This window comes from Blennius ocellaris (genome assembly GCF_963422515.1).
Source record: "Blennius ocellaris genome assembly, chromosome: 8".
Classification (NCBI taxonomy): Eukaryota; Metazoa; Chordata; class Actinopteri; order Blenniiformes; family Blenniidae; genus Blennius; species Blennius ocellaris.
The window spans coordinates 23,430,323-23,452,113 of record NC_137657.1 but is presented as its reverse complement, the minus strand read 5'-3'; the positions used below and the strand labels follow the sequence as shown (position 1 = coordinate 23,452,113).

General features: G+C 42.9%; 1 protein-coding gene across 4 annotated transcripts in view; it reads left to right on the top strand.

Annotated features, from left to right (window-relative positions):
* The window catches only part of rims2a (regulating synaptic membrane exocytosis 2a), a gene marked incomplete at both ends in the record, with an annotated part of 150,446 nt that overhangs the window by 42,702 nt on the left and 85,953 nt on the right, over positions 1 to 21,791 (top strand). For all 4 annotated transcript variants that reach the window (XM_080500295.1, XM_080500296.1, XM_080500293.1 and 1 more), the window contains one exon: positions 1,582 to 1,874. In XM_080500295.1, coding sequence (XP_080356421.1) covers positions 1,582 to 1,874 — 293 coding nt within the window. The remainder of the gene's footprint in view (positions 1 to 1,581; positions 1,875 to 21,791) is intronic.

Here is a 21,791-nt window from a genome sequence, read left to right as displayed (position 1 = left end):
CAATTATGTGGAGGTTTGACCAAATCCCTGATTTCCACATGATTTTGTAAAAGCCTGCAGAATCAGCCACCTGTATAACTGGATCACTCCTTTCCTTTGAGGTTTAAAAAAAAAAAAAAAAATCTAGTTTATATATCAAATTTAGTTCACACATCAGAAATATGTTTGAATAACGTTAACATATTGTGTTTCTCTTTGTTAAATAGTTCATTCTCACACATGTTCAGATAACATGATTAAAGGTGAGTCAATCCTCTTAATCTGAAGAGCTGGAAATGTGTGACGTGATTAAATTGCATTAACTCAACAAATGTTTTTTTGGAGCGAACCAGGACAGTTTCAGTGAATTCAGTTCATCTGTCTGGTTGCATGTCACCAGTGACTTTGGTATTTCATACAGACTACGTAGTCAATTTAAGTGACGAGATCAAACATTGCTGCTTTTTGGTTATACAATCTGGATGTAAACAAAGATAATGATCCCTTTGTGTCTAAAAAAAGAAACCTGCCGCTCCTCCCCCCCCTGTATTTTCTTTCATTATTTTACTTCAAATACAAATTCCTGGTATTTCAGATGCTTCTCTCATTACCAGTTGGTGGCACACGAGCATAGATTTATTCAACAATTCCCAACTAATTTCAAAAGAAATCTGTAACGGTGCTTTGGATAATAACACGCAGAAAGGGACATAGACCCAATGTTTTTCTTCATTATGGCATGTTGCAAAATTTGGTTTCATTTCAACCAGCACATCCTGCTCGTAAAGATTGAATGCAGCCAGGTCTCACTGCAGGTTGCTCTTGTGAAGTGCGGCTGCCTGGAGCAGGCCTGAGTGAGGCTGAGAAGGCGTAGTGAGCATGTGTACATATGTCTGCAGTGATCAGGATGCCTGTCTGTTCCAGGATTTATGAGGCTACTGTGGTGAGCCGGCTGCTGGGCCTGCTCTGTGGAGCAGATATAGGGCACATCATTGCAGAGCTGTAAAGCCTCGATTTGTATGCCTGTAGAGCACGGAGGTATAAAATGATGCTACTCCTTTACACTTATATTACAAAACTGCATTATTCTATATTGCTTCTTTCTCTGTATGTTTGCTACCCAGAAATGAGACTTTGTAGGGAATGTACTGCTTCGCAACAACAAAAATGCAATACGGCACCTTAGTTTGAATGGCAGGACAGTCAGTAGAGGATGGACTCACGGTTTCAAAATGCACAACAACTGTAAACTGAATCCTGATCACAAAAACCTTCAATTTATGAAAGGCTGCTCTATGTGTGAAATATGTCATCATTCACCTCATCAACATGCATTTTCTGGAATGTTCATGAGGATTGTTGCTGTGCAGGGAAAATTTCTAACCTCAAAGACACAAAAAAATAAAATCAATAATTCCTTATTTGACAATTAGTTGAATGTTAAGGTTTTCTCCCAGCAACAGAAATGTACCTCACTGTCATGTTATGGTTTTATTTAAAGTAATACTTTATTCACTCCATTATATCTCATCTTAGGTCGTATAAGGAAAACCTCTTCCTGTCCATTCCCGGATGTTAATGCCGCTCTTCTCTTCCCTGCAGGTTATGTGGGTATGCAACTTGTGCCGAAAACAACAAGAAATCCTCACCAAATCGGGGGCGTGGTTCTACGGCTCGGGGCCCGGTCAGGTGCGGGGCGTGTTTGAGGGGGGGCCGCAGGGAAAAAAGGCCAAACTCCAGGACCCGTCCCTGTACCCCTACCAGGGAGCCTCAGGGGACTTGACACCAGCGTCAGACAGAAGCAGACCTCACGGCGGGCACCTGCCCAGACAGGCGTCCCTTGACAACGGTTCGGGGCTAAGGTACTCGGGACACGGCGACGCGCCCAGAGACAGGTCAGTCCAAAACATGGCAAGACACGTCCTAAAATCTGACTTTGTATGACTCCAGTTGGATAGCCACGCTGCCTCTTGTTATAACTTATTTCCATCTGCTCTCGTCAAAACACTCTAATATACACCACACCAGCACGCGTGAACGTGGACGGCTGCAAGTTTGAATCCGTGTGATGGAGAGGCAGTAGCAAGGGTGTTAATAATGGGTTGCGCTTGAATAATTCTTTTGGTTCACCCGGGATGTTTGCAGGCCTGTTTCAGCACCGTGGTACTTGGAAATAAAGTATAGTTTCGATGTTTTTAGAGTAGGAAATCAAGGGTGGGCTAATTACAATGCGGAACACTGTGTCCCTCTCGTTGTATGCACTAAATGTCCCCTCTGAATTCAACACTCTCTGAAGCTGACAACACGAACAGGCTGTGCTTGTGAATCCTGTATGTCGTTGCCTGTTTCTTGATACTGGTGTCAAGTGAGGCAGTTACTTTGATTTCCACATGGGGGCCCCTTTTTCTTTCTTCTTGTGAAGAGAGGAAGAGAAGCTTGCAGTCAGGATCTGTGCCCTCTCTGGAATTCACCCCTTCAGCCCAAATCTCAGCAGTCCTCTAAGAAAAGCTGCTTTCATGTCCCTGTTTGCTCTTTCTCAGATGTAAAGTAACTCAACATTTGTTCAGAGTTGGGTTTTTGTTTTCTATCCCCCTTGTTCTGTCTGTTTCTGGCTCTTCTGCCATCTTAGCTTTCAACAGCAGCAGAACTACTGATGGACAGAGGAAGAATGTGGGTTTACATTTTGTGTTGGAAAGCAAAACTCAGTGGGTCGCCTGGATCCAAATGGAGAAGAGCACTCAGTTGTTTAACTCAGTTATGCACACACACACACACACACACACACACACACACACACACACACACACACACACACACACACACACACACACACACACACACACACACACACACACACACACACACACACACACACACACACACACACACACACACACACACACACACACACACACACACACACACACACACACACACACAGTATAGCCATTTTAGGACCACGGGGACTTTTTTGTAGTTCTGAGAACTGTTTGGGGGCAATATCCATTATAGTGTCTGTCCACACCAGGGGAGGATGTAGAACCTTTTTACTTTCCATCATTTTGGCTGTGGGGACCTTTTAAAGTCCCCACTCCTGGCTGGATACTCAACCACTCCATCCTCCACACAATCAGGAAGATATCGACAAAGTGGAGATTTTTCTTGTTTGTTTATTTATTTTTTATTTTTTTATTTCTCCAAGTCATTGTTTGGGTGGACATGTCATACCCAATACATTCATTTAAGATGTAGTTGATGACAAAAAACAGAAGGATATATTAACTGAACTAGAAAAACAAATCTCTGATTCTCTGCCCCCAAAGCTTTTTCATTGTTTTGCAGTGAATGATTATAGCTGAAGATGACAAAGGGTCTGAGCAAATCATTCTCTGTATACAGAGAATGATTTGGTCAGACCCTTTTTCATATAAGATTCCCTGATAGGTCACTTGTATGTATTAAAACACATTAAACAGTATTCACACATCCAACACAAATACAGCAGCCATCCCTTCACTGTTCAATGTGTCGCTGAGGTTGTCGAGGTTCAACTTCCTTTCCCAAAGTTAGTGGTTTGATTCTTGTCAGTGTGGACAAATGTCCCTGAGCATAACAATGAAACTTCATTTTGTGAATGGGTGAATTCAAATATACCAGTTATACCTTTTAAAACTGGGAAAAGTACTGCTTAAGCATGTCTATTTACTTTAAACTCCCTTCCTGGTTGTTGCTTAATCCCACCTTACTTTATGCTTTGTTGAATTATTACCTTCCATGGTGTATAGATATCATCGAATGGTTTCAGTTGGTATGAGTATATTGATTGTTGCATTACCGAGACAAATTTAGAGCAAAAACATGGAGAATGCTCGAGGACATTACAGGCGTGGCACGGAAGAACAGCGTATACGCACACCAGATTTCAACAACTGCAAAGAGGATTAAAAAATGTTTTAAATCCTCAGAAGTTCTTCTGAAATGACATTACCAACTCTGACTGTGTAGAACCTCCCGGTGCTTCCACTGTGCAATGAACATTGCAACAGTGATGTGTTGACAGAAGCGTTGTTCTAATTTCATACCAACATGGGTTTTTTTTCCCCCCGATCTAAAATAAATGTTACTTTTTCACTTTCCAGTAGCATAGTTCAGTCTTGCATCCCCAATATTTTAGGACTCAGATAATGCAGTATACAGCACAATGCAAAGCAAAGTGTCATGTGTAACTGCAAATTATTACTAAACCTCAGACAGCTCCAAGCTTTCAGTCAGCAACTTACTTCCTGTTCCAGTCGAGGCCCTCGCCACTGTATATTAATTAAATGCGTGACGCGATGAGGTGGAGATGGTACCAGGGAGCACTACTGGCACGGGTATCGCTTACACTCACAGTGACACAACAGGAAACTGGCTGTCTGAAAATTCACGGGATAATGCAGATGATGGATCGCAGAGAGTCCATAAATAGAACTCCCACTGCATAAGCACCAAAACCCACTTTCATTAATCTTAAAGAATGTTTAAATTAACTCCTGAATCTGTTCTGCTGAAGGAAGGAGGGAAAAAAGCTGACGGGCTATTTATAAGGAGAAATAACTTTGGTAAGGCGTCTAATTTGTCTCGGTCCTCAAGGTGTCAATTGAACGAGCACACAGACAGGACAGTTGCAGCGTTGGGCGAGGCTGATGAAACAACAGTGATCACACTGGCATTGGAACACAATCACCAGATGGATTTCTGCTTCTTCTTTTTTTTTTTTGCGGAGCACATTCAGTCAGACTGCAGAAAAGAAAGAAGTTTAACATCCAGCTCCACCCAGCTCAGGGTAAATTCAGTGTGGTTAGGATGATGACCCCGTTTTTTTTGCAACAGAAGAACGCTTGACCCGATTGTGCTCCTCCCTCTATTCTCACTGCACATGCTTTGCATCACACCATGGAGTGTTTTGTGGTTCAATGCTACATGATTGTTCTTGATAACTATAGGCCATAGAAAGCATAGTTCCTGTTAATTAGTTGACTTTGATTTAAAATATCTATCTATTCAGCATGGCACAGTGATACATCTGTGTACATTGGTCTCCATTACAATTCCAATTGATTTAATTCAAAGAATTTCTGTTGATATTTAATAAGATTTCACAAGCAACCGCACTGGAAAGTGAACTGAGATCTATTGAGTGGACTGTCCTGGTTCATGTGAGAAAACCTCACTGCAGCCCGAATCATACCAAAGTAATCTAAACCAGCCAATCACAGATCGTTTCAGGTGTTGGAACCACTGTCTTTTAGCTGGAGTTGGTGTGTGCAACAGAAGAAACCTTTGGCCTGAGATACACTAACTGCTACCAGTGGTTTTCTTTCAGAATGTAATGTTTTTGTGGGAGTTTTAGAAATATTGCTCTATATTACACACCACATATGCAGGTTAATTACATCTTCTGGTCCAATGTTGATCATGTTTGAAACACAAATAATACTGAAATAAAATATGATGTTTCTGTTGGTTCTGCTTTGACATTGACCATGGAACCACAACACGGGAGTTGACACAGCTGTATTCAGTCCTATTCAGTCTGACAGTGAAGCACAAGCCAACACAGGCTGCATTTTTAAAATGGATTCCATCACGTTATGATTTAGCCCCCGATGAGACACACCAATGGAGCATTAGGGTCCCAAGGAAAAGCATCTGGCGTAACACTCTTGCAAGTTCACATGTGTGGATGATAAATGGCAATGAGTAGAAACTGCTGCTGTAGAGGAATGGTAGAGGGAAAGCTGGTTGATAATTTTGGAGTTGGATTACTTGTTCTGTCAAACTTCGTATGATATACTACTTTATCCCAACTTGAAAATCCACACATGCGCTGGGAGAACATGCAAACTGCAGAGAAAGGCTCAGGCCAGATCTCATACAAGGAATATTCTCATTAAGAGTGTAAACCACTGCACGGCTATGCTGCCCTTTGTTTGATTATGAACTCTAAAAATTATTCCTTTAATGAATGGAAGTAGTGTGTCCTATAACAAGTTTTAGAGTCTCACTCTTCAGGCTTCAACATAGTACATTATGGGCACCTCAAGGGTTTTACATTGTTATAGTCCCACAATCGTTTTGCACAATAATAACAAAGCAGTTGTATTATATTGTGATTTATGCAAGAGTGACATTGTTGTGTAAATTACCTGCTGAATAGCTACTTGGCTATAGCATTCTTAATCGTTTTGTGCCTCTGTTCACCTTTTCCAAGCTGTCTCTCATCATTCCTGCTTTATGCTGGCATGTAGTAAAAAAAAAAAAAAAAAGAAAAGAAATCGAGCTTCCTGTACAAGTAGTTCCAGGTGGATGTGAATGCAGCATGAATAAAATTAGCGAAATGAAATGCAGCAGATTTAAGGAAATGCTTGAGCTTGCCAGAAATAAATATAATACTTTAAAAAAAAAATTTAAAAAAAAATCTAAGAAAGGAACCCCGGGGGGAAAACCCCCACTTTCCTGCTTGCCCTTTCCTCACAGACAGTCCTACTTTATTACTCACGTAGAGCTGATGCACAGGAGCCAGATATGGAACATAAGGAGAGAGAGGGAGAGAGAGAGAGAGAGAGAGAGAAAAATCCCTGACGACAGCATCGCCTCCCTCTCCTGGATTGTATTGTGGGTTATCTGCTGCTATGCGCGTCCCAAAGAGTGCACGAGAGAGGGAAGGGAGAGATATGGCGAGGAGTGCGCACGATTGCATACCAGCCCAATTCTACGTGCGCGCGTGTATGTGTATGCGCAGCACTGCTTGTGTGCGTGTGTGCGAGCGTTAGGGTGAGTGTGTGTGCTCCTCTCAGGCAACGGGGAAATATGAGTTGAATGAGAGGCAGCAGCTGACGCGCCGGTCGGTGAGGGATGCTGCCGCTGCTGGCCGCCGTGTAGGATGCCTCTCCGCTCCTTCTCTCCTCCCTGCGCTCCTCCGCCTCTCCCCGCAAGCCGACAGGAGATTTTCGCCGCGGCGAGAAGACGAGAAGGCTCCGTACCGGCTCCGCTCCCTCGCCTCCCCGTCGTCAAGTCCCCGGCGTTATGACGGCGAGATCGCGCCCGGAATGCGTCTCGTTCCAGGACACTTTTTATCACCAGGAGCGGCCCCCGAAATGTGGAACTCGGTCGGCGTTTTCTCTGCGTTGAATGCGCCCCCGGGAAATATCAATAGTAACAACAATAAATATCACGGCAGCCAAATACTGAGGAGGGTGTATGTGTGCAGGGGGGCGTCCGGAGGAGAGCGCGCCGGCTCTGGGATGTATCGGTGAGAGGAAGCGGGGTGATCACTTACTGAGGATAAAAGAACACGGAAGGGGAAAATGCAGTTTGAGACATTGCGTCAGTTCTGTAGCTCGGTTTTATCACATTTCAACGGGGCTTTCGCGGCACCTCAGAACATCTTGCAGACCGAGCTGTTCGAGCAGGCGCTGAGCAACATCGGGTGAGTGATTCCTTTGTAAAAGAAATACCCAGATTTATGAGGAAGGACTTCCCCGTTGGTATGTCAAACGAGTATTTTGGGGGTGGAGGTGGGAAGGGGGGGGGGGGGGGGGGCGGAGAGAGGAGGGGGGGGTTGGTTGTTGCGTTTATCGATCGACAGCCAGCCTGCGTAATAACAACCTACAGTATAGTACTGTTGCTGCTGCTGCAGATATTTCCCGGCCGGATGATGTGGGCCGATCAGCGATCCTGACAGGGGTTTGCTCGGGGCGCGTGCGTGCGTGCGTGCTTTCAAGCCTGCCTGCCTGCCTGCCTGCCTGCGCGCACGGCACCGCCATTGATTGTTTGGAGTAGGTGGTTAGTTAAAAATGATCCATTTAAGTAGACCGGCCATCTCGAGGATATACGTGTGCACTGCGCGTAGTCGTGAATGTATGGGGTGCGCGTGCGCGCGGGCCCCAGCTAGCGCACCGCTGCTGCAGCGCGTGTGATGCTGCTGCTGCTGCTGATGTCGTGTCTGAGAGGACGAGAGGGGGTAGATGAGGGTAAAATCTGCATCTTTGAAGAGCCCTGACCCGAGTATGAATGGGCACACACGCCTACACACACACACACACACTGCACCCCCAAAAGCAATACCATCATAAATTATGGAGCAACTTATACCAGGGAGCGCTAAACATAATAGCATGATATGTACATTACGTGCCCCAAAATAAGAAATACATGCGAAAACTTGCATAGCAAAAATAATTTATATATGTTAAAACCGTTCATTGAACGATAATGCAACATTTACCCCCACTGCATCTTTGCATTTGTGCCAGGAAAAGATTGAGTTGAGAAACAGATGAACCTTACCCTGATGTACCGAGGTATATTATAATTAGTTGACTATCTTTATCGTAAGGGCAATGTAGGAGTAGTTGCTTGATGAAGTAATGACGAATCTTTGAAAAAGCAATCATAAAGAATAAAAGCACAATATGTACATTTTTCACTGAAAGAAGAAATCCATATGATAAGTCATTTTCATTATTTGAAAAAAGTCAGCGCGTTGCATTTGGGTCATACAGCGTTGCTGCAACAAATACTCTCATAGAATGTTTCCATTTGTGTCAGGAAAAAGGATGGTTGAGATAGAAATTGGATCTCACGTTGATGCACTGGAGCATATTATTATTATTCTGCAAAAATGCTCCTTCTCACCATCCCACCCCCTCACAGAGAGACTTCTGGTCGTCTGGCTTCTCATGTTTGCCGGACATATGGATACTGTGAAAGGGCTTTAAACTACTTGCAAGCACACACACAAGTTCTGTTCTCCAGCCAAGAGAAGGCACAGACCTTCCTTTTCTCGTCCATACAGTCCCCCGTGTTCCCACAGCCGTCCTCTGTCGGTCTGTCTCTGGGGACTGCAAGTCTTTTCCCTTTTGTCCCCCACCCTAACATCAGAAATAATTTACAGCATTGCTGGGCTCTCTGCCACCTCACATTACATGGCCAGAACACTCAGGCACTGTAAGGGTGGAAAGAAGGGTTGGAGGGGATTGGGAGCTCTTTGCCTGGAAGTTGTGATCCAGCAATCACCACATCTGACTGATTATAATTAACTTATTTTCCATCAATACCTTATTTTAACTTCTCGGCAAAACCCTTCAATAGAAACCATCTGAAAACGGTAGTCCACACAGGCCTGTATGCTTATTAGCTATACGATACATGCACACATTTCCAGTTACAAATGAGGTATAGGTAGTTTTCTTGCCAATGTTTAGATGTTTGGTCCTCGAGGAGGCAATCGTGCAGTGTCTGCCTCATTGTTCTCTACTTTCAGGGTCTGTAAATAGTATCACTAGTACCCAACACAACTCTGCCAGCCGATGGCTAGCCAGCTGAGCTATCTGTTCGTTCATAGTTGTTTGTGTGCGAGTGTATTTCTCTCTCTCTCTCTCTGTCTCTCCGTGTTTCTTTCTTGCCCAAGCCTTTTAATGGGCTGTATGCTTTTAGATCCAGCTGCCATGTATTATGCATGTGTGTCAGCAGAGGTCCTAATGGGGTGTGGGGATCTGTTCTTAGAAGGCCTGAATGGTTTTGAATTGAGTGGTCACTACATTTAAACTGCAACCATACCCCACGCACACACGCACACACGCACACGATCATCTATTGCTTCTGCAGCTCTTTGCTTCCCTAAAATGCCTGAGATCTAAGAGTGTCTGTTGGTGGACTGCTGTATGGAGCATTAGTAAGGGATGTTATTGAGTTCGTGGTACACATCTTGTGGTCTTTTCCCAGATGAGCCCTTTGTAAAGTCTGTGATACAGCATAAGTGGGATTCTGAAGGCACATTTGATTTTCTGCATAGAGTCAATGTACGGACAGCATCACTGCGTTTCAAATCCAGGGTATCAAATGAAACCAGTATGGCTGCAGTTTAATGATTCCAAATTGGATGCCCCGTCTTGGGTATGATTTCAGCCAGTCACACTCACATCTGCATCCTTCATCGCACCGGTCTGGTGGATCGTCTCCCCGCAGTGACGGCGTATTTGCAGCTGTGCATATTCATAGTGTATATTCGTAGCTCGTATGTGCAGCGCAGTGCACACGAGCACAGACGCGAGGAAAGCCCAACTGATTTCCACCACCGTTAGGTCTACACTGAGGATTCCTCTGAAGTGGAAACCCCCTGCCTTTTTCTGCCCCTCCCCCTCCCACTCCAGGTCTCACACTCACCCCCACCTTTTCACGTGTCCCCTCTCGCCACAGGGTTGCCATGGTGATAAGGTGTGATGTGTGATCGATAGAAATGTTGATTTGTTCCCTCTGACTTTTAGTCTGTGTGTTAGCAGAATGGGATTAAATAAAACACGAAATGTTATTGTCTGTTCAAGACATAGTGTGACAAAAAGAAAAAATATGGTCAGTTTTGATCTGATGAAGATTTTTCATTTCCACTAGCTTTTTTTTCTTTCCAAGTAGCAATTACTCTATAGTTCAGCACAGCATTCATGGATGCACGTTGTTGGTTTCTTCGTTGTTGTTGTTTTTTTTTTTTCATATAGTAGACTCCTCTATGTGTTTTGGCATCAATATCAACTGCATTTTTTTTCATGCATGATCTTAAAGTTGTTGCACTTTGACTCTAAGACCTGTTTTTTTTTTATTTTGTGCTAGTAAATTAACTACGACTCGTTTATTTTTGCTAGCAGAAGTACATGGGTGTGTAACTGACCTGGACAGTATCGACGAGCCACAGGGATGTTTGAAATATTTAGTTTATTGGATTTTCGGCTGTCACAGTCGTCAAATCCTTCCCACTGTTCACGACTGTATGAAACAAATGTAAATAATTGTTTTTGCGGACTGTATGAGCTGATTCTGCGCTGAATTGATGTGATTACACAATCGCGTTGATTTGAGATAAAACATGATAATGGCGCATGCTCCATCCATTCAGGAAGAATACAGGTGGTAACCATGGACAGAACTTTTGCCCTTGTGCTATTTGAATGTTTGGGGGAAGCGGAGAGCCTGGACGTGGTCTTTGGACAACATCTAAATGCTATCAGACATTTTCACACATGATCATCAAGCAATAAGTGTATAACAGTCCTTGTATGTTTTGTATTTATATTAGTGCTGAATTAGGCAGACTCAACGCAGCTGGATTAACTGGTAAATGTGTTTTTCTCTGCAGTTACTACATGAAGCAGGCACATCGATGTTGTTGTGTGTTGCTTGAAAGAAATGCACCCTTCGACCATGCTTTCCAACGTTGCATATCGTCAGTCTGTATCGGTCACGAGTGCTGTGAGGAGTTCAGTGGAGGAACAGAAGAGGGGAAAAGCAAAAAAAGCAAGTGGAGGACATAAAATAGCAAGCAAGAGGAGACAGGAACACCCAGACATCAGTCACCATGGTGACAGAGCTGTAGACAAGACAGACATGGGAGACTGCAGCTTTCGGGACTCTGAAGCCTCCTGATTCCTGTTGGTGTGACAGAACAGAGGGAGAGGAAAGCGGGAAAATAAGGGTTGAAAGAAAAAAGAGAGTGGAAGGAAATGGGGAATAGACCAATTGAAGACCTAGAAACAATAGGACACAGTGTGTTACGATGCTTCTCCTTAAGACGCTTGTGTTGATTTGGGTTGCTAGCTACTCCGATCCATTCTGGTCTTCATACACGTGCGTGTGTGTGTGTGTGTTTTAGCGAACCCTTGGTATATATTCTCACATGAAACCCTTGTGGCTTGAAAAACAAGCTGACTGAGCGTCGAAATTGGCGCTGCTGACTGCTTATATGCCTGGCTCAAGGGCTCCTTAGTAGAGGCTGTTAAACATTGTACTTTGTCTGTCTCTGCCCACTTTTTCCTCGCCACCCTCAAGGCTACCACCTCTTTTTTTTTTTTTTTCCATCATCTCTTTGAGTACTATAAAGGTACTGTCTTGAGGGTTGAAATGTAGGAGTCGCACTGAGACTCAAACTGTATCCTAATGTAGCCCGTTTTGCAACCTCCAACATCCCATCCACATCTCGCCCGTGCCCAGCGCCACCCGACAGCCCCAATGTGTTGCACCTGGGTGTCGGCAGCACTCAGCAGCTGTAATTAAGCCAGCCCTTTATTGGTTTTGTCCTCGCCAAGGGAGATGTGCGCAGGAAGAGGGGAGGCCCCAGTTTATTGCCTGGGCGTCTAAGAGAGGGGTTATTATGATTGAGAGAGAGAGCCATAGAGAGAGAGAGAGAGAGAGAGAGAGAGAAAAGCAAGGAGTGGGCTGTGCAGCCAGATAAACATCAGGCGTAATGTCCCTCGCCCCAGGCCTGCTGCTATTGCTGCTTGTCCAGAGAGGCAGGTGAAACTGGCCGAGCCCAGGATTGGTTGCAGGTTGCCACGTCACAGTCCCGAATAAGAAATACACGTCATGTCACCCACGACGATATAAACATAGGTTCGTTTGGCCGAGCCGGTGTCGGCGGTGAAACAGGATGAGGAAGGAAAAGGGATACGAATTCTTTTCAGCAGAAACGCCGGCCAGTGCAGAGCGCTGACGTCTGGGCTCCTTTCACGCTCGCAGAGCCGAGACCGATTCCCTCAAAGGCTATATAGGCACGTGTGTGCGTGCACGTATGACCCTCAACATGTCATTAATGGTTGTGTTACAGTGGTGTCCTCCCTGTGCGGCTCCGTTTCGGTTGTGTTCATTCGAGGCCACTTCCAGCGTTGCCCCAGGCCTGTAACTTCTCCTTTGTCCACAAGCTGATTGGCTAAAGAGAAGGCTTATGAGTGGTGGAAATGTGGGCGTCAGCTCTTCTCTCTGTGTCCTTTTGCTTCTTTTTGAGAGCCCATGTGGCTGCACTTGTGTTTGAAGGGCAGTTCCTTGGAGAACCCCCCCCACCCACACACACACGGTTTAAAAGCCTGTTTTTTTCTGCCCCAATCATATGTCTAAAGTCATAAAGTCGTCTAATTTTTAAATAGAGAAAAGAAAGAAAAAAAATATATATACACATATATACATGCTAGTTGTCACTGTTAGTTTCAAGAAGGGTCAAATTCGGTTGTGTTTATCTTGTAAGCCGTGTGTTTGTATGTGTTCATTATTCCACAGATCCTCCTCTGGCCTTGATGGTCAGTGGGGTCGTTAATTGGAAGCTGGAGCTATCTGCTCTTAAAGGTATTAGACGGCATCATCGTTCTTATTTTACATCTGATATATTGATTAAAGAGGCTTATAATGTCAGGAGGGTCAGAACGTGGACTTTCTTTGCTAAATCCTTATTATACAGTGCTGCAGTCTATATGAACACAACTGAACAAACATCGCACCCCTTTTTATATCCTCTATTAGCTGAGAAGAGCTACTTTGATCAGAGTGAATGGTATAAACATTTTATATCCTCTACCAAGGGGGGCAAATTGTAACAATTATTTATTTCCAATATGAGAGTTAGGGTTACATATTTAACTAAAAGAGTGAACATAATTACTGTAAATTAAGCATTTTGAATAAAAATGCATATATTTAATCAGTTCCAAATGAAAATGCATTTTAGTTTTAGAATAACTCAGCAATTATTGGAATTGATTATGGGATCAAATATGGCTAATTGCCCTTTTTAAATTGTGGGGGGGAATTATATCACAGGCTCACAGGTTGTTGCCATTGTCTGGCCTAAGGCTTTTACACTCTAAAACATCAGGTAAAAATCCTTGACAATTACACATTTTTTGTTTTGTTAAGTCAGTCTTGGGCAGATGGTACAAACTAATAGGTTCGAAAAACAAAATTGGTTGTTGAATGAGTTTTACTCTAGCTTGCTTTCTCTTGACAATATAAGCTAGTAGTTACTATTTAGTAGAGGTTTGTCCAAGGTAATCATAGTTATTTGACTTTTCAAGTATTTTATTGGACTGGTTCACCATTTTTACTCCATATCTGGTCACACCTATGAGCTTGTGAGGATAAGACATAACCCATTTTAAAGTTTAACTCTACAGGTCACAAATTCATTTCAGTGCTGATCAGCCTCCTCTTCTGATCCACTCCACATACACGATGGAACTGTAAGCACAGCCACACGAATGGTTTCATGAATGGGGAGTAGACTCCTGCTTTGTACGTAATCCTTCTGCTGTGCTACAAATCCAAATCTTTTTCATGCTCCAATTTATTCAATTAACAAGAATACACTTGAAGAAGCTGTGTAATAAAGCAATAATGAAAAAGCTTAATCTAAACATCTGCGTCTATCCAGTCCATTGCGATCACCATCCGTCTCATCCCCAAGCCTGTGCTCAAATCCTCTTTTGCAGCACTGATGGTATTTCACAAGCTCAATGAGATTAATTATTTCCATATTTTGCAAACATTGCACCGTGTGTGCACCGTCTCCCCCACCCTGCACGTGTACAATTAGCTCAGTTCATTTGTGTTGCAAATGAGCCGGCCCTGACTGTACTCGGCGGCCTCCCCGGTGCTTTGCCTGCCACGCAGCAGAGAGGAGAATCCAGCCGAGGAGTGATCAAAAGCCTCCTTCTCTGGCAGGCAGATGCTGAGTAAACACAGAAGAAGGAGCTCCACTAACTGTCTCTCTCCACTTCCACTTTGCGCCTTCATTATTTTTTAGTCTGCTGGCTGGCATTAATGAAACCCTATGCAATATTAATTTAATTCCCTGTGTTTACTAGTTCATTAGGTTTCAGGGTAGTCGTTGATCTGATCTCCAGGGGTGGCTTGGACACGGAAAGAAGTTGACTTTGAAAACGCTCCTCTTTGTCAAAGCCAGGCTTTGTTTTCTTTTATTGGAATGAGTCTGTTGATCCTGTACCATTCAGTCCTCTTTCTTACTGGATTGTGCTTCTTCCTCGTCAGTCGCCTGTTTCATCACATCTTTGCTCTCATGCGTTCATCCAACTGAACTTTCAACACCATTTTTCCACATCAATATGTAAATACATTGTTTGATGCAAACTACATGCAGCAGCTTTACCCACATGAATGGAACACCATGTAAAATAATGCACGTACATTTTTGAAGAGAAAGGGAAAAAGATGGCGCATATTGCTCTTTCTAAATAAATGAGATTATTAAAACTGGTTTAGCAAGGCCATGGCTTTACAGTTTTTGGTTGAAGGTAATGATCGTATTGTCAAAGCTGGCCCCCTCTGGCCGGTTCAGCTCTCTGGCTCATGGCATGTGTTACAGACGCTGTCCTGTGCAATTACAATTAACCCACGCAGCCCTTTGGTCCGGGGGCTTTCTCTGCAAAGGTCTGACCGTTGGTTCATCGATTGAGACATTGGCTTGTCAATGCTATTGAGCGTGGGAGAAAAGGTCTTTCGACTGAGCACACAGCGAGTGGCTTTTTCATCAGACGGAGAGAAAAGACCAAACTTTGTCACCAAGCTTGCGTTTTTGTGTTGAAACCCCAGTAGGCAGCACTGCAGGTATGCTGGAAAAAGGAAGGGGTGTATTTGTATGTGCTTTGGCATTAGACAGTCCATCTCTTTGATGGTATAGCCGCTTACTGAAAACTGACCAACTGCATCCGTTTACTGTTATGAAAATGATTAAATTATTTTTCCATAGAATGACAAAGGCTGTTTTGTCACGTTTCATAATATACCTAAACTTAAGCCTCCAATTAGGTCACTTAAAGCCTCCAGTTTTTTCACCTTTCTTATCATTTTCCACATCGTCTTTCACAAGCCCTTCTATCTTTGAAATGAGCATAGCAACACACTATTTTGTGCGTGCGTACGTGTGTGTGTGTAAAGTGACATCTCTTAGACTAGAGCAGTCTTGGAGAAAGGAGGTCTTCAGGCATCGTCTTCCCGTTATGCAGAGTTTCCTGTGTGCCTCTCGGCAAGCCTGCCAGCAGCCAGTGTGTTTGAGTTCAATAGACTATAGGGGCCAACAGGAACAGACCCGGAATGGAGAAGATGGATGAGAAAAGCTTGTTTAATTTGAAAAACGTGAAAGAATAAACACGTTCTCTTCAATTTAGCTGACGGAGACTTGAACAAGTCATGGCAGAGAACACAACCCAGTATCCAGCGTGGTTGTTCTTGTGTAGTCTGATTATTTCCATTATTTAGCTTTTCTGCACCTTCTCGGGTTTAAATGCTCAATTTAGCACATCCCAGGACAAAGGCAGCGAGGCAGCGCGTCTCAGTTACAGTTTAAACCAAACATTTCACTTGGTGACTTTCTCTTCTGTCTCGTGTTCCTCTGTTACAGAAATAAAGTTTGGGTTTATCCAAATGAGACCACCTCCGTGTGGCTGCTTACAATTAAATTACTTTGCATCCAGGGGGACCCTGACAGAGTCTTTGATGCAAAGCCTATGCTACTCTATTATTAACTGTACTATACTGCAGTACACTGTATTACACTAGACTGCACGTTACTACAGTATACTAGGCTAGACTATACTCAGGGCTTGGTTTGTGATGAAAGTAGTAGGAGGTGGGTGCATGTGGTCATTTCCAAACGAGAAGAGTTTGATTCTAAGGGAAGAGAATAGAGTGGAATATATTAAATTAATTTAAATACCATTTCACTTTTCTGTCAGAATCAAATTATATTGAATAGACACAAAACAAAATGCAAACCCAAAATAATTTGTGTCAAATATGACTTCCGGACTACTTGGTGGAACAAATTCACACAAAGTGGAAGTAGCCATGGATTTAATCTTTAAGTTTCACTCCATCTCTGTGAGGGGTTACAGCTCTGTTTTATTTAGATTATGAAGATGTTTATATGACATTTTCTAGTCTGATCCATGTTAGGTCTGATTGTATTAGTTCATGTTCTGTAACAATACATTCCCTCCTAGTTATCAAAAGTATCAAGGACTGAATAATCTGTTGTTTGAACCTGCAGTACCAACCATTGGATATTTTGTCCTCATTGACTAAGTCATTTTTATTATCCACTCTGCACTTATGATAGTCTCAGCGACTGGACAGCTCGTGAGCAACACTGCAAGTAGTATACGTCTTCATTTGATTACACCTGGTGTAATCAGGCTACAAAGATGCTTTTGGGGTAACTGCCGGAGCGTTCCTTCCATGGAGATGAAATCGGAGATCTGCCTCTCGTCCCTGTCAATGGCTTTGTTCTTCATTTAGGCCTCAGCGTGTGACAAGCCAGCTCTGAACTCCAAGAGTGAAAACAGCAAGAAAAAAGAAATCTTTCCAAATAATATTCTACGTTTTTTTTTTTTTTTTTTAAAGGTCATTTCCTCTTCTGAGTCTTGCTCAAGAAGCAATTTTGAAAGCATGCTTTTGCTACAATAATTTGACGTACTATTATTAATTCATAAATGATGTGTTAAAAATAGCTGCAGTGATGGTAAACGTGACCTGCTCCTGATTGCTGGAGGCGTTTTGCAGCGTGTGCTGCTGTCGAACAAAGCGCATTTAAATAAAAATGCTGCAGTCAAGTTGGCCCCCTAATGCATTTCCTGTGCTATCCCTCCATTGTGAAATTGCAGTGGTTACAACCTAGTGTTTCATCAGCGCTGGCGGAGGCTCGTATTGCATTTCAGATAGCATAGCTGTGTTTGTTTCTGCGTGAAAACTCACATGTTCACAAATTGATGTTGGATTTAACCTTGACAAAGACCGTCTCCTTTTATGATCCAACCTGACAACAGCATTGGAAACATCAACACAAGATGTAACGTGTGCAATGCAGAAAGTACTTGACGTGGATCCGCACTTCAGAATCTCCCTCTCTCTCTACAAACTGTCCTGTTTGCTTTCAGCCCACGATGAACAACACTGTTCATCCAGCCAATGCAAAGCAGGGCCGAGCATCTCAATCTGAGAAGCCAAGTGAGGCTTTTTTTTGCTTTAGTGGTGTGTGGGACGTGTGGCCAAATCACTCTGAAAGTGACTTCTTCTGAATCAGCAGCACTGGTTACCGTAGGGGTCGCTCTCATTTACATTCAGTGTCAGTGGCAGCTGGTTAATGCGTTGGACACCCTCCCACCCCTGCTCTGTCGTTTCTGTTGTCCAGAGGAATAAAAAAAAAAAAGGAGGGGGGAGGTGGCTGATTAAACATGAATGAACTCAGTGATGAAGATTAATGATCAAATCATAATTTTCACAAGTCGCCACATAGCTAAGCCGGAATTGATTTAAAGATTGTTCAATTTATTTTTGATGCCTTTGTGTGTCGGAATGAGACTGTTTTGCCTTTTCTCTGTATGGTTTTCACCTGTTTGACCCCAAATGACCGCACAATTCCCAACGCTGTCTTCTTCACACTCACTCACCATTAACTTTGTGTCCTGACCCTCCCTCCCTCCCTCTTCCTCTCTCTATCTCTCTCTCTCTCTCTGTGTTCAGCAGCTCATTAGTTGACTGGTTGTGCACAAGAGGCCAATTGAGGTGGAACTGCTGAGTTTTAGGATTGCACCACTATCAAAAGCAAAACAAAATGCCGTTATCTCCACAGAATAGCTATTGCTAATAATAAACCCAACGACTCGCTCACTGCTGGCGTCTTACGGCCTTATCGCCGTATTTAACCGAGTGTATGGTTTCTAACGCCAATCAATTTTTACTGAAACTCAGTTCCATGTTCCTGTGAGCCACTGTCTCATTTAATTTGTCCTGAATAAGATTACCGCATAATTGTTAGCATATGATGGTGACTGGCTGGAGGAGCACTGAGGAGCGAAGGCTGAAGGGAGGCGGCTGACATTTAATTTATGTGACAGCAGTGTTGGAATAAGTGGTTGTGAAGTCATGCAGTGCTGTGATTATACTTCTTTAACAACAAGTGTGTTTGGCATTAATTCTTAAAAATAATAACACTGCCACAGGTCCTGGATCTTCATGTGGAGCTAAGTACACTTCAGTTTATGCAATAATGATGGACAGCTCTGGCAACGTGTCAAAGCAGCGCTGACTTGATACTGTATTGCGACAGTGCAAGCACATGTCGAAAACTTTGAATGTCATTGAAAAGGTGATTGATTCATCACTGATTTCTGAATGCATAAATGGTTGGAAGCAATTTTTCAGTGTTGATCGAGACAATTGTGGTATCGAGATAAAATAACAAGATAACATCTTATCTGATGAAATATACTAAAACTTACTAAGCAGTTACTTAAATGCTTACATTATGATGAATTAAAAAGGACGAGATATTTCAGCTTTTTATTTAATTGATTTCATCAAAGCTGTTATGTCTGGTAGAGTGTTATCAACGCATCACTGGATGCATCTGAAATCTATGGATGTTTCACTGAATTAGATTATGGTAAAAACTAGACTATTCTGTTGTACTGCATTTTTTTCTTCCAAGTGAGCCAGTGAGTACATTAAAGAGAAATTAATGTAAAAGTAAATTCTTTTTAGCAGCTTGTTGCTTTTTATCCTCCGTAATAAGTAAAATAGAATAATTTAGAAATATTGAATTTGTCCAAGCTTTGTGATGTATGGAGATGAAAGTAAAGCATGAAGAGAAGACGATGAGGAATGCATCCCCTGCCTCTGTTCATTGTGCACGAGGCTCAACTCCGAGAGCGACAATGGACGCCCAGCCTTGAATCACACATGAAGAGCTACTGAGCTTGGACCTCATCACCATTTGTCATCTTTGATTGAAGAGTAGCCACACACACACACACATCTCCCACCTGTGAACAGGCCCGCCACACCTTCTTCCCCACTTGCCTGGATCACACTTCGTGCAGCTTGTCAGTCTCCCGTGTGCACAACCCCTCCGCGCCGCTCCACCTCGCCGTGGGACAGGGATGGCTTGGCCGTCTGCCGCGTCGTGCTGTGCTGCTGCAGCCTTATCTGTTGGCTCTAATAGGCTCGGAGGAGCAGGGAGAAAACAAAGTGGGGTGAGGGAGAAGCATGTGGGTGTGTGAGGGTTGTGGGGTTTTGAGGGGGGGTAATGGAGGGACATGTGTGACAAGTCCAGCAAGGCCTGAACTGCTGCTGCTGTTTTTCCCATGAGCTTCGTCGGCCCATCCAGGCCCAGAGATGTTATTTTGGGCTGCAAGGATTATAAAAGCATCTTCTGACTCACCCCTCAGCTTTTTTTTCATTACCTCCTCACTTTCTTTGTAGCCAGACAGCCGCGAAGCGTCACCCCCCCCCCCCCCCCTTTGATTTCAAATGCAGCTTGCTCACTGGAATGAAAAATGCATACTTAGCAGAACCGAGAAGAAATGCATGTGAGGAGTGTGTTTGACTGTGCAATTACTTGTGTGTCGGAGAGAGAACAAGATGGGGCGAGCGTGGCTTTTAGGACGTTTTCTTCCACTGCGGAAATACAACCCAGTGTGTGGTAACAATGGAAAACAGCCCGGTTATGAGATACCCTGACAAATCTCAATATGTTCCCAACACAGAGGCACTTTGTGCAAAAGAACAATAACTGACAATCAGTGAGGAGGTGACATGCAGCACAGCACAGCAGCAAGGGAGGGTTTCTGGAAAGTCTTTGTGTCTTGGATGTTGGCGTGTAACTGTCAAGAGTTGGACTAAAACTAGCTTGTTTTTGTGCGTATGTGCGGCCTTTGGAATCTCATCCTTACAACAACACTTTAAAATGTACCCAACACCTCTGGAGGTGCAACAAATCGCTGATTTGCATACGTCCATCAGTATCACTGCAGTCATCAGACGTGCAACAGACTTGAGAGTTTCAACTGAACAGTACAGCGATGAACTACCTTTAATTCAGCTGCTTTGATTCTCTAATGGAAACACAACTTGTCAAATTGGATTATTTGGACTTCAACATGGCGCTCCATATCCTGCAGCAACTCCTTTATACCTTAATAAAAAATGCATTGATTTCAGAAGGTACGACATTGTATGCACAGCTAATTTTGCTGTGTACTAATGGAGAATAAAAGGAGTCATGTTTATTTGCATTACTATCATGAATTAAACGGCTGTCCCAGAACCTGCATTTTATTTTTGTCACTTATTTGACAAAACAAACTAACTCCTCTTTTATTGTCAGAATTTTGTGTAATAAAACGGAGAGTGTATCCATCAATCCTAAGAATATAGGTGATTCAATACATTCGGCATTGAAGCTTTTTGACCTGTTTAAAGCCCAACTCTTTGCTTTTTACAGTAAGAAATAGCGCGTATACATTTAGTTATATGAGGAGCTCTCTTGACTTCTTCATTTACCTTTTTGGTTGCTGATAATCAGGAGCAAAAGCTTGATATGTGAAGATGAATAGAGTAAGATACAGAGTGTATATGGTACATAATGGAAGAGAGATTATTTGAAAATGGTGTTTTATAAATAAAACATCATTTAAAAAAATCATATATCATAAAAAAAAACATCTGTAGTAGGCAGATTTTATCAGCTACTTTACATATGTGCTATTTTGCTTTCTCTTTATATGTATTGAAAAGTCAGGAATTAAAATGCTTTTTTTTTATGAGCGGAACAAATTTGCTCGCTTTCATGCTGTTTTCCAATTACTTTATGTCTCATAATGTTTTTCTTTTCTTTTTTTAAATTTTGGAGTGAAAGTTTATTTCAGGTCACTCGACCAAGCCTGAACTTTAGCCAATCCTCAGTTGTGTTTTCAAGACATCTGCAGGCTATATGACATGTTAACAGTGTCAGTATTGTTTTTGAATTACTTAGAAGTCATTAGACCTTTTCCAAGACAGCTCTGCCAGTGATTCTGTGCATCTGACATTACTGTACACTCCTCCAGAGAATGAAATTGTATATGACAAGCTAACCCATGAACAGCTTAACTAAACATTTCCACACTGTTGTCTGACTTTATTTGTTGTGATTTACAGAACACTACAACACAGTGTTT